Source organism: Pituophis catenifer, unplaced genomic scaffold (genome assembly GCF_029215685.1).
Source record: "Pituophis catenifer annectens isolate HBS135680 unplaced genomic scaffold, rPitCat1.0.hap2 SCAF_29, whole genome shotgun sequence".
Lineage (NCBI taxonomy): Eukaryota > Metazoa > Chordata > Lepidosauria > Squamata > Colubridae > Pituophis > Pituophis catenifer.
In genome coordinates, this window is record NW_027256909.1 from 509366 (window position 1) to 522633 (window position 13268).

General features: G+C 39.0%; 1 protein-coding gene across 3 annotated transcripts in view; it reads right to left on the bottom strand.

The window, feature by feature from the left end:
• LOC139326282 (histone acetyltransferase KAT6B-like) overlaps positions 1-13268 on the bottom strand; it is a 99377-nt gene that overhangs the window by 55766 nt on the left and 30343 nt on the right. For all 3 annotated transcript variants that reach the window (XM_070956440.1, XM_070956437.1, XM_070956438.1), the window contains exons 3-5: positions 11565-11680; positions 10819-10900; positions 4836-4968 (exon numbers count right to left, since the gene is read on the bottom strand). In XM_070956440.1, the coding sequence (XP_070812541.1) occupies positions 4836-4968; positions 10819-10900; positions 11565-11680 (331 nt within the window). The remainder of the gene's footprint in view (positions 1-4835; positions 4969-10818; positions 10901-11564; positions 11681-13268) is intronic.

Consider the following 13268-nt stretch of genomic DNA (forward strand, 5'->3'; position numbering starts at 1 on the left):
CTGAATTAAAGAACCTTGCGGGAATGGAGCCCTTGAGGCTACATGCTGATTTGATAACCATGGTAGCAATTTACAGACCTAATACAATATAAAGTTAATACACTTCACCCATTATAATGTACAATTAGGGCAGTTTAACCCTACTTATAAGAACAGTTTCATTGACTGTATGTGAGGCTGCATCTGGCAAATAAAATGCTTGCCTCAGGAGCATAGTTACAACTACAATACACATCCAGAGGGTCACAACAGATAAGCTTCAAGCCAATTTATTCTATTAAGGCAACAACGATAAAAACAAAATTCAGACAATATAGAGGCAGGCGATACCCCAAATGTTGCATGCTCTCATATAACACATACATAGATGATTACTTATAAAAAATACCACTTTTATATCGGCCATAAAATGCCACTTAAAGTAAATTAGTTTCTAAAGAAGAATGTTGCTCTACATACCATTAAGACCAAAATGCAAACACAGTAATTTATTTTTCTTTAACTGCAAAAAAACAACAAAAAAGTGTGCAAGCCTAGCAAAAAGTTACGGAGGCGTAAATAAAATTAACAACAAAGGAAAACAGACACTGGGGAAAGGATGAGTGAGAAGTACTGAAATTTAGTGAGAAAGAACATACCGTTTGCTTAAGGAAGAATTGAAAGGTTGAAGAAATCACTTTTTTTAAGTAAATGTCAGACCCATCTCAATGGTACTAGTGATTAAAAGGAGGATATTTCACTTTCTCATTCATTTTACGAGAATGGACGAGAAAGTGAATATCCACAGACAGGAAGAGTTATCCAAGTGAAAATCAACAGAAAATAGTGTAATTACTTCAAATCAATTTAATCCCTTCCTACATCTCACTGAATATTAAGCATCTCTTCGGGGTGGGTTCTACTTACCTTTACTACCGGTTCGCAATGGGAGCACGAGTGTGCGCGCTTCTGCGCATGCACAGATCGTCAGTTATGACGTCCGGGCGGGTGGGCAGAGCCTCCTGCCGCTTTTACTACTGGTTCTAAAGAACCAGACAAACCCGGGAGCAACCCACCACTGTATCTCTTCCCCCCCACACACACACATACTTAATGGAAGAACTATAGATAACATTAACTGTCTTAACACGAAGATAAAGGTCAACCTAAGGTAGCAAATTTGGTTTAAAGAAGGTGACATCATTCCATTTGGTCCATAATTGAGTGTTCATTTTCATGTACTTCTAAGTTTATTAGCTACTGGCCATCGGCAATGTGATTACTCTTCTAATCTTTCCACATAGCGGTTTGAATATTTTAAACCAGGAAACTGGGTCCCCACAAACTGAGGACCCAGTTTGTGGGGGCAATAAGCTGACTTTGTATAAATATTCAAAAGTATGAAGGCTATTGCTTAACGCATTGTAAACCGCCCTGAGTCTCCGGAGAAGGGCGGCATATAAATCAAATTTTTTAAAAAAACCCAAAACCCTGGCATTCGCTACGAAGCTACAGTTGTGATTGATTTCTCTGTTTTTAAAGATTTTTTTTTAATCTGTCTTTATTATTTTTATAAATAACTCAAGGGGACAAACATACTTAGTACTCCTCTTTTCCCAACAAGAGTATCAACTCTGTTAGGTTGGTTGGGTTGGGTTGAGAGAGAGGGATTGGCCCAAAGTCATCCCAAACTTTCATGTTTAAGGTGGAACTAAAACTCACCCTCGCCTGGTGACTGGCCCAAAGTCACTGAGCCAGTTTTTACGCGAAGGCAGGTCTAGAACTCACCATCTCCTGGTGATTGGGTCAAAGTCACCCAGTTGGCTTTCATGCATAAGGCAGAACTAGAACTCACCATCTCCTGATGATTGGCCCAGTCACCCAGCCAGTTTTCATACCTAAGGCAGGACTAGAACTCACCCTCTCCTGGTTTCTAGTCTGGTGCCTTCATCACTATACAAAACTAGCTAATAACTAGTAGATGCTAACAGGCATTAGAAGCCATGTATTTTCACATTATTGTTCAAGCCACATAGGTAAATTAAGCAGTATCATTTCTGTATTATTCCCTCAATGACGTGGGTCAATTTAATTTATCTATAAATGGGTTTTTTATGATTTGTTTTCTTATTAATAATAAAAAAAAGAAAGAAAAGCAAATCACAAAAATAATGATGGAGACAGATATGTTGTCAAAAAAAAAACAAAAAACCCACATAAAATAGTGTTTTAACAAAAGTACAAAAAAAAACACACGACAAAGATAAAAACATAGTACGATTTGTCATTGTCAACAATAAATAGCTACAATTCAAAAACAGCATTTTGTGGGAGATGTAATAAGGATCATATTTTTATAAAACAAATGTTTCTACAATGTCCTGTAGTACCTACTAAGTGTTAGGAGAAAGCAGTATATGGATTTTGACAACCGGACAATGCGAATGGATTCTCCATGCCCTTCCTATGGCTGAAAGATGGAGGCTGAAGCAGAGGAAAGTTAAATAGATCGAAAATTAGACTGCACTGGTCATTTACAAGCAAACCAGGGGTGAGATGCTCCCGGTTTGGACTGGATTGCTCCATCCGGTAGCGATGGCGGTGGGTGGTTCGGAGAACCGGTAGCAAAAATCCCTGCCCCCCACTCATGCCCAGCTGAGCCGCACGATCATCAGAGGCTTTTTTTTTTAATTTTTAAAAGCATTTTTTCTACCACCTCTTCAGCTGAAAAAAAATGGTTTTAAAAGGCTCTGATGATCCCAGCTGAGTTGCCTGATCGTCAGAGGCTTTTAAAAGCATTTTTTTACAACCTCTTTGGCCGAAGAGGTTGTAGAAAAAATGGTTTTAAAAGAAAAAAAAAAAAAGTTGGCCACGCCCACTCATTCACATTACCCCCCCACTAAGCCACGGCCACAGAACCTGTAGTAACAAATTTTAGATTTCACCACTGAAGCAAACTGTCTACAGACGTAAACTTTGTACCGGCAAGTGTATTGAAATCTGGAACTCATTTAAACAGGAATCGATAGAGGAAGTTTTTCAAAAAGATTGTTGTATTAATGGATGAGAAAAATATACCGTACATACAGTGTTTGAATAAAATTTGCATTAGATATAGCTTTTTTTTTTAAACATAGAGAAGGCTAACACCCACAAGCTATTTTTGCCTCACCTGCTAAATCTTGCCTCTTTTAACACTATAATGAGAACTAATTTGCTGCTCTCCTCAGTGGTGACTGCGGCAATATTGAAAATCTTTGAGTGTTCATAAAGCTCTGGAGCGAAGAAAAATGCGTCTATAAGCTGAGACTGAGTTGAAAAAACTGAGGAACGTCACCAGGAAGGCGGAACCTCAGACGTTTCAACTCAGTCCATAGAGCTAGAGCCTAGAATAACCCAGCCTGGCACCTCCCATCGCCACATTATGGAGAAAATGCGTAGGCTAAACAATCTCTATTTTAAATATATATGTATATTTAATCTATGAACATGGCATCACCACAGCATACAAACCAACTAAAGCCGTCCAAAACATCCTAAGAAAAACAAACAAACAGGAGTCATCTACAAAATACAAAATGCATGGACTGTACCAGTCACCAAACAGGCAGAAGATACCATGAAAACACCTTAATTTCACAATACATGAACAGACCATAATTTAACCAGAGTTTCGACTGGGAAACTGTGAGCATCCTAGATCAAACCAAGTCCAAAATTGCTAAGGAATTCTTGGAAGCTGGGTACTCAAAGCACAAACACACAAGACTATAAATCTTGGGTATAAATCCTTCCATTCCCCACCATCCAGTCAGAGCTGAAGAATTTTCCTAGATGAGAAGTGAAACAACTTTATAAAAACCCACACACACGCACATCAGAACAGGGGTCTCCAACCTTGGCAACTTGAAGAGTTGTGGACTTCAACTCCCAGAATTCCTCAACCAGCAAAGCTGGCTGAGGAATTCTGGAAGTTGAAGTCCACAAGTCTTCAAGTTCACAAGTCTTCAAGTCCACAAGCCTTCAAGTTGCCAAGGTTGGAGACCCCTGCACCAGAAAGTCCAGTTGCCTTTTGAAAAAGCACATTTGGGACAACTATGACCTGGATGACTGAGAATCTCCATAGAGAAGATAAGACTTCTTTAGGATGAAAAGCAATTACCTCACGGGTAAGAACCTATGATGCTTTTTGCATTGGGGCATGCTGTACTCACTTGCTCTTAATCTACAGGTGAAGGGGTGAAGGACCAGGTAAGCTGCTTGAGTAACCATGCAAACTGTTCTGCCAAACAAGACATGCATCAAGATATTCCAATGCACTTTTTAAAAGTACCTTGATTTTAATCTCCTAGTTCTGTACATTAAAAGGAAAGGGGAAAATAAAACAAAACAAATAAAACAAAATACTATTCCGGTGCACTTAAAATAACTTGATTTTAATGCCCTGTTTCCCCCAAAATAAGACCCTACTGGAAAATAGGCTCTAGCATGGTTTTTCAGGATGCTCATAATATAAGCTCTAAAATCGTTAAAATCGTCAACCAGACGGGTGCATTTAGTACTGTATTTCCCAGAAAACAAGACCTAACCAGAAAATAAGCCCCAATTTGTCTTTTGGAGCAATCTTATTTTCGGGGAAACATGGTAATGTCATAGGTCTGTACATCTCTCTTCATAAAAAGCAAACAATAAACAAACAAAAACAAATACCATGAGTTTTAATGGGAGAAGGAGGAGGAATGTCATCCATCCAGCAGTTTATAGTGGATTGGGGAAAATTATTATTAATCTCATTTTAAAAGGATCATAAGGAAGGGATCTCCTAACTGGAAAGAAGAACGAGGCAGAATACTTACAACATTTGTTGCTTTAATTTGTTTTTTGGCCGTCCAATAGGTTTTGTGTAGCGTCGCCTTATCTGGGAAGCTCGCTCGTGAAGCAACTTCCTTCCTTTTTTCTTTGGTCTGCAGACTTGACAAACCCACATACCTGTATTCGACATGAAACAGAGCTGATTAATTCTGCTACCCCTTTACCCTCATCATAGGCTTCCAAGTTCACTGATTGTTGAGAGACAATAGACAGTTCCATGAGCCTCTTGTATCAAGTAAAACCCAAATGTTATGCCACTCAGAGGTAGTATTCAGCTGGTTTGTACCGATTCGGGTGAACCAGTAGAGGCAACTGCGGGTGGGCCCCTCCCACCTGCCCTGACGTAATGCCGTCCTATTTAGCCACGTTTTCGAGGCGGGCGCATGCATGGTAGGTGCGTGTGCAAACAAAGCACATATGCGGAAGGGCGGGCGCGTGCGCGGAAGGCACACACCCAAAGCGAGCATGTGAGCAGCGAACCGGTGATAAGAATATGTGAAACCCACTACTGATGCCATTGTCCTAACATAAAGATGAACATTGGAGGCAATGTACTAGTTCACCGATTTATACCATGCATGTCAATGGGTTTTCCGTGTGTTTCAAGCTCGGTATGCAAAGAAATATTGACAGGTATCAACATCCAACAGTATCTAGATTTCTTTTCAGCAATGAAAAAAAAGACAGCAGAGATGACTTTCTCTCAAAAGAAAAACTTTTTAAAAATTCTGTTTACAGATTTCAATATTTGTAGCTCAGGGCTGAACTGTGGGGTCCTTGGTGCTCTTGGAGTTTGGTTGTTTTCTTACAGATGTTTCGTTACCCAAATTAGCTAACATCACAGTGCTAAAAAGGAGAAGCTCTCTCTGCTCTCCGCTCACCTGGGTGTTGCTTATGAGGAAGTATTTTGGCCTTTTTGTTTTCTTTTTGGCTCTTTTGAATGATATGTAGATGTTGTTTATCTTATGTGCCCGTTGATGTCTGATCTGTATTGAGTATCCATCTTCCAAGAATTCCTTAGCATTTTTGGACTTGGTTTGATCTAGGATGCTCACAGTTTCCCAGTTGAAACTATGGCTAAGTCTATTCATGTGTTGTGAAATAGTTTTCATCATGTCTTCTGCCACTCTTTTGCCTGTTTTGTCCTACATGGTGGCTGGTACAGTCCATGCACTGTATTTTGTGGACGACTTCTGTTTATTTTCCTGGGTCTTTCAGTTTACCATATTTTTTGGAGTATAAGACACACCGGAGTATAAGATGCACCTACCTTTTTTGGTGAGGAAAAGAAGAAAAAGAAATCTCCCTCTGCCTCTGAGCAATTTTGCCTCGTTGCAGCAAACAGCATAGCCTGCTTTACTTTCATTTTCGTTTTCAGCATAGCTTGGAAAAAAAAAAACTGCTCCAGCAATTTACCTCCTTGCAACAAGCAGCAGAGCCCTGAGCAAAACAGCTGAGAGCAAAACAGCTGAGAGTTGGGAGGCCGATCCAATCAACTTGTGCTAATTAGGCTGTGCTGAAGCTGAAAGGAGCTGTTTTTTCTTGCTGTTTGCTTGCAAGGAGGTAACTGCTGGGAGGCAGAGGCCAAAGGGTGGGGGCCAGTGGGTGGGCGGGGCTACATTCAGTGTATAAGACGCACCTAAATTTTCACCCCCTTTGGGGGGGGGGGGAAAGATGCATCTTATACTCCGAAAAATATGGTACTTAGGATGTTTTGGATAGCTTTAGTTGGCTTGTATGCATCTTATGAATTCTCAGTGATTTTCAATATTTTATGGTAAAGAACCATCACAAAGTAGGTTCAGTGCAGAACCTTCTATTTTAAACAACTCCCCGACAATTTTATTCTTTCCTTTAGACCAGGGGTGTCAAATTCAAGGATCTGGCCTGTGGGGTGCTTAGATCTGGACCGTTGCGGCCCTCAATGAAATCAAGTTTGACACCCCTGCTTTAGACTATGTTTTAGGAGCATGTTCCCTATCTTACACTCCAAGTATTTATCACTTGGGACAGGGACGTGCTATTATCTCTTAGGTGCTTTTACTAAAATAACAAAATTGCTTCGTGATGGATTTCGATGGAACCAGGTAATGTTTTCATAGTCAAACTGCTGAATGGATAGGATATCAGGGGATAAATTGCTTGGAACCATGAAATGAAACTCGGGATTCAACTATTGGGATTCAACTATCACACTCTTTGGGAAATGTAGAAGGTTGTATTTTCTAACACATCTGTAAGACAGCAGAAATATATTTATTCAACCTGAAAGTGATGCAAGAGTCCATGTAGGTGAGGACTAAAACTCACCTCTCCTTTCTTAACAAATAGTAGAAAAATATTTTTCTATCAAGAAGGCCCTGAATGGAAAGCAACCCCCCCACCTCAAAATTTTCCTCAGTGTGAAGAAAGGATCATACACACACACACACACAAATACAAACACTTCTATTACAACCTATTACTCCTTCTGCCCGTACACATGAATAGGGTACTTGACATTCCAATTTCTTTTTTATTACAAGGTACTGTGTCGGAAACACAAAATACAATTTTTCAGTGCCAATCAACAAAAAGGGTCAATTAGATAAAGAAAGAAAGCATTGGCCAGTCCTTTTGCCCCTTCCCTCCTCTCCTTTTGGGTCTTTTCAGGATTTCTGGTGGCGTTGGGGGTGGAAGGGAGCAGAAGGAGAAGCAGCAGGTGAAGCTGTTGTTGTTAAGTAGCCCTGGAAATCAGCCTCTTCCAAACAGCTCAGCAAGGGATGGATTTTGCTCAGCCCTGAGGGACTAGTAGAATCAAAAAGGGTAAAAGCCAGCTGAGAACCAAAGTCTGTTTTACGGGAGAAAACAGCAGGGGAAGACAACAGTTGACGGTACAATATAATCCTCAACTTACAACTAGTCATTTAAATGACTGTTCAAAGGTACAACAGCCCTGCAAAAAGTGACTTGTGATCATTTTTCTCACAACTGTTGCAGGATTCCCATGGCCACGTGATCAAAATGGACAATTGGCATGCATTTATGACCATCGCAGTGTCCTGAGGTCATGTCTTCATCTCTTGCGATCTTCTGACAAGCAAAGTCAATAGGGAAGCTAAATTCACTTAACAACCATGTCACTACCTTAACAACTGCAGTAATTCACTTAACGGTGTTGCTTAATGTTAGCCTTCTGCATTCGGATTCCAGAAACGTAAACTTGGAACATATAATTATGTAATTTTTTTTTAAAATTTTTAATTTGATTTATATGCCGTCCTTCTCCGGAGACTCAGGGAGGCTTACAATGTGCTCAGCAATACCTTCATCCTTTTGTATATTTATACAAAGTCAGCTTATTGCCCCCACAACTGGGTCCTCAATTTACCTACCTTAGAAAGGATAGAAGGCTGAGTCAACCTTGAGCCTTGGCGAGATTCGAACCTGCAGTAATTGCAGACAGCTGGTCTTAATAACCAGCTTAATAACAGGGTGCCTTAGACCACTGTACTACCAATGTAATATAACATTGATGGGAATTTTGACAATGAGTTTGTTCCCCCAGCTAAGAAATATTCCCTTCTTTCAGTACCAGCTGTTACTCTTTGGACTGATATGCTCGATGTCCAATTTTTACCCTGTTTTCCCCAAAATAAGACATCCCCTGATAATAAGCCCAATCAGGCTTTTGAGTGCATGGCAATAGGGCCAAGCGCTTATTTCAGGGTTCAAAAAAATATAAGACAGGGTCTTATTTTTGGGGAAACATGGTGTTTTTTCTTTTCTTTTCGAGTAGTTGCTTTGTCTAAAACAACTTTTGTTCACTCATCTTAAAATTAGCCTGATTGTTTCTAATCAAGATCTCCTATCCTATGCATTGTCTTATTTTCTGTTCAGTTTTCTTTTTCCAACTCTGCCTTGAGTACGAAAATTAGAACAAGCTAAGATACTTTTAAAAGAGAAAACAATATTTGCAGGGAGTCCTCGATTTACAACCATTCGTTTAGTGACCGTTCAAAGTTACTTACAATGGCTGTGGAAAAAGTGGCTTATGGCTGTTTCTCACACTTATGACCGCTGCAGCTTCCCCATGGTGGGTCACATGATCAAAATTCAGGCACTTGGCAACTGGCTCGCATTTATGACGAGTGTCGTAACTTATGACTGTTCCAGGGTCATGTCATCGCCCTTTATAATCTTCCCAGCTGGCTTCCAACAGGGAAAGTCAACGGGGAAAGCCAAATTCGCTTAACACATCATAATTCACTGCACATAACAGCAGTGACCTGTTTAACAACTGTGGCGAAAAAGGGTCATAAATGGGACCCAGCTCACTTAACAATTGTCTTGTTTTTGGTTGTTGTGGTCGTAGGTCGAGGACTATCTGTACTGACATAAGTGATAAGATTAGCGTACATCGTAGTTGAATATAGAGCCAGAGTGTAGACTATAGTACAATAAATTATTTATAGCTTTTATTTGTTTGTTTGTTTGTTTTTGTAGCCATCCAAGTCAATCAACATCTCAAGAACTGGATAGAAAGCAGAATAAAACAACATAACAAATAAGTGAATAAGAAAAAAAGCAAAATAAATTTATTTAATATACAGTTATAGTATGAAAACATGGCATAACAGCCCTAGTTGGAGAGCTCATATAAAGATGATACATACCACTCATGGTCTGTGTTATAGAGAAATCTTTAATCAGATGTGTATATGTGCAATAAATCCTCCCAGGCAAGATAAGCGGTTCATTTTTAAAAGCTATTTTTATTCCAAGCTTTTGATTAATTATCCAGCTGGAAGTATTATAAAAGGAGCAGCAAAGGAGACTTTGGTATTAAAAAAAGTCATTCCCAGTGCTGAAATAAACAGCATGAAATCAAAATATAACCCACCTTGTCAGCAGTAAAAGGCTGAGTACATTATTGATTATCGTGTTAAGTTTAAAGGTAGAAGTGAGCAAATTATAAAAACATTTTTCTTCTTTTGTGAAATGGAAAGTATTCCTTTGCAATCTTAAATCCCAAGTACCGTTAATTTTATACAATGTCAAAGTCAGGGGTGGGTTCTACTTACATTTACTACCGGTTTGCAACGGGAATGCGCGCGCTTATGCGCAGATCGTCTACAATGGTGTCCGGGAGAGTGGGCGGAGCCTCCTGCTGGTTTTACTATCAGTTCGCAAAAACCGGACCGAACCAGGGGCAACCCACCACTGGTTAAAGTAGAGAATAGCTTCATCCCTAAGAAACTGTGGCAAAGAGACCCCCTCTTCACCAGGCAAGCTATTCTAACTAATCCTTCAACTATAATTAATCAAGCTTATGTTTAGCAGATCAGTTCTGGGTGGTGCAATGGATATTTCCTTAATTAGCCACACTGAAGATTCATCATAATTCTAGAAGCAGACATGAAGGAAAAGTTTTCAGATCGTATTCCAGGCAGAATAAGGAAGGAAGAATTGTGCAGGGAAGCTAAGGAGGGTTAGCCTCAGAGGTGGATTCACATAATTTACCTACGGGCTCACCCAGCAACGAAAATATGTGTGTGTCCGTTGCTCGCGCAAGCGCCTTCCGCACATGCACTGGGCCTCAAAAACATACCTAAATAAGGACAGCATAGGGCCAGGGTGGGTGGGTGAGCCCACCAGCGATTTCCGCAACCGGATCGTCAGAACCTGTCCGAACCGGCTGAATGCTACCTCTGGTTAGCCTCATTCATGTCTCATTGAGCATCATTTAGCATATCATCAAAACAGTAACCAAGAAGACCCTGGAAAAGGAGGTTTGCTTGGGACACCTAAATTTTAAAAGTGTTATGAATGCAATTAGTAAAATAAAGCTACTTCAAATGTCCAGAATGCTCAATCATAAGCAGACATTGGATTCTACCCTATTGGATTTTCCATAAATCGCTCACAGAATCACTTAGTGACGGCATAAGTGAACGAAACCTCAAGGCATACAGATGCAAAGCTCACCTTTTGGCATTCGAGAAAGTGGCGGGTCACAGCACTCCATGTGGAAACCTCTATCACAAGAGTCACAGAAAAGCATGTTATCCTGAAACAGAGAAAGGGGGGAGGAAAATAAATAAATAAAGGAATCTCAAAAAATAAAAAAGTTGATATTTTCATGACTAAAGACTCTTATTAAATTAACAGTTGGGCTACCTGGCTAGTTCTTATTCCTATCATTCTCTTCACATGAATATTTTAGAACAGAATATAGGGTATTCTTCATTGGCCAAGCATGATGGGACATGCAAGGAATTTGTCTCCAGTGCATTAAATATTTAGATAAAGATTTAATGATGTCACAATTTTATTATAAATTAATACTGGGGGAAATCCTGATAATAGTTATAGGAAGGGTGATATATAAATATCTGAAATACAATTAGTATACATTCTAATATTAGTAGAAAATACTAATAATTATGTATTAGTCCTATATAAGCCAAATGTGTGATATAAAATACCAATAGCAATAGCACTTAGACTTATATACCGCTTCACAGTGCTTTACAGCCTTCTCTAAGCGGTTTACAGAGTCAGCCTATTGCCCCCAACAATCTGGGTCCTCATTTTATTGACCTCCGAAGGATGGAAGGCTGAGTCAACCTTGAGCCTGGTGAGATTTGAACTGCCAAATTGCAGGCAGCTGGCAGGCAGCAGAAGTAGCCTGCAGTACTGCACTCTAACCACTGCGCACCCGTATTACTTACTGCATTTTTGCCTTGGATTCTGCAGGCACTGCATGTCTTGCACTCGATACACTGCCATCTTAAGGCCTTCACGTTTGTTGTTAACTCCAAACAAAATTTAAGACAGGATGGATGCCCTATGAAACAACCAAGAATTATAACATTTATTTTAGCGTTCTGTTACGTCAGAAACTCTAGGACAGGAAGTCTTCAATTTACAACCCTTAACTGAGCTTAGAATTATGGCTGTTAAGTCATTGAGGCTGCATCATGTGACTGGATCTGATTTTTTTTTTACATTTTTTGTAGTGATCATTAAGCAAAAATCACAGTTGTTAAGCTAATCGATCTCCCAATGTCTATTTTTTTTTTGGTCAAAAACTGGAAGTAAATGCAGGAAACTGGCAAAAAGTTATAAAAATCACTTAAGTAGCTTTTGGGGGGTCTGTTATACCTTCAAACTCTTTAAAGCAATTGTCCTAAATCAATCACAGTAAAACCGTATCAGTACTGACCACTGTTGTTTATTCTCACTCAGGAACCAGATTAAGGATGTTTGCTTAAAATATTTTATTATAGATCTAAAGTGGGTCCTGCTATTTGAATGCTATGTATTGCAGAGCCCAAAAACAGGTCTAGCCCATTATTAAAACTAGTTACTCTGAAACACATTTTTCTTTACTGAAATCTATTCTCACCACGCTAAGCAACTGAACTGTGCATATGTTCACATTTTAGTTTTCTGGATCATGCAGTTCTGTTTATAATATTACAATCATTTGATGAAAGCAACAGACACGAAGAAAGACTGAGAACACTGAAGAACAGGTCACTGTATTATTTCTGAAGAATAGACAAAACTATGATGACAAAGACTAATATATACGAGTTTGGGGTGTGATTCTGGTTAGACACATTATGCAAAGACTCTGAAAACTGAGAGTGATAAATATTTTTTTCCAATCCTTTATGCATTCTTGCCTGGCCCAACATATCTTCTATATAGAGAGTTTAGGAAATGGAACAACATAACCTTAGAATAAATAAAGTGATTTGCCTAAAATTACCCTCATCATCCAAAATACTTATCAAGAGAGGCAACAGGTGACCTGAATTAATCTTTTGAGTAAATGAATTCCAGGCATATAGCATAAGTATTTTTGAGACTAATCATTATACCAAAGAGGGGATATATAGCGTGCATGGCCAACTTCTGAACATATGGGCAAGTTACAAAACTCATATGGAGTAAGGAGTAAAATAATGATAGTAATTATTACTTCCTACTGAAGTCTTACTGAACTTCATTTTCTAAAGAGGAAGAAAATACTGAAAATGGGTGTATGTTCAGCAAGAAAACCAATTTACTAAGGACACAACAATGAGGAAGAGATGAGAGAGGTGTATCCATTCAGTAATGGTGCCATTCAAAGATGACCATAGAACATTCAAGGAGGGTGACAGTCAGAAACAGCGATTTAGTCCAAAATAGCTAAAATGATTAATCCATGTCAGGGTGGATAAAAATCTATGATTTTTTAAAAAAAAAACAATAAAAAATTGGATTTTTAAAATTTAAATTGGATTTTTTTAAATCAAATTTATTTTAATAAAATGCTTTTGGAGTAAAAATCTATCTAAAGATATTTTTCAATTTAAGATACATTAATAATTTAGTTTATTTTCCAAAGCGCGTGAAAGCCAGACAAGGAATGATGGATGAAA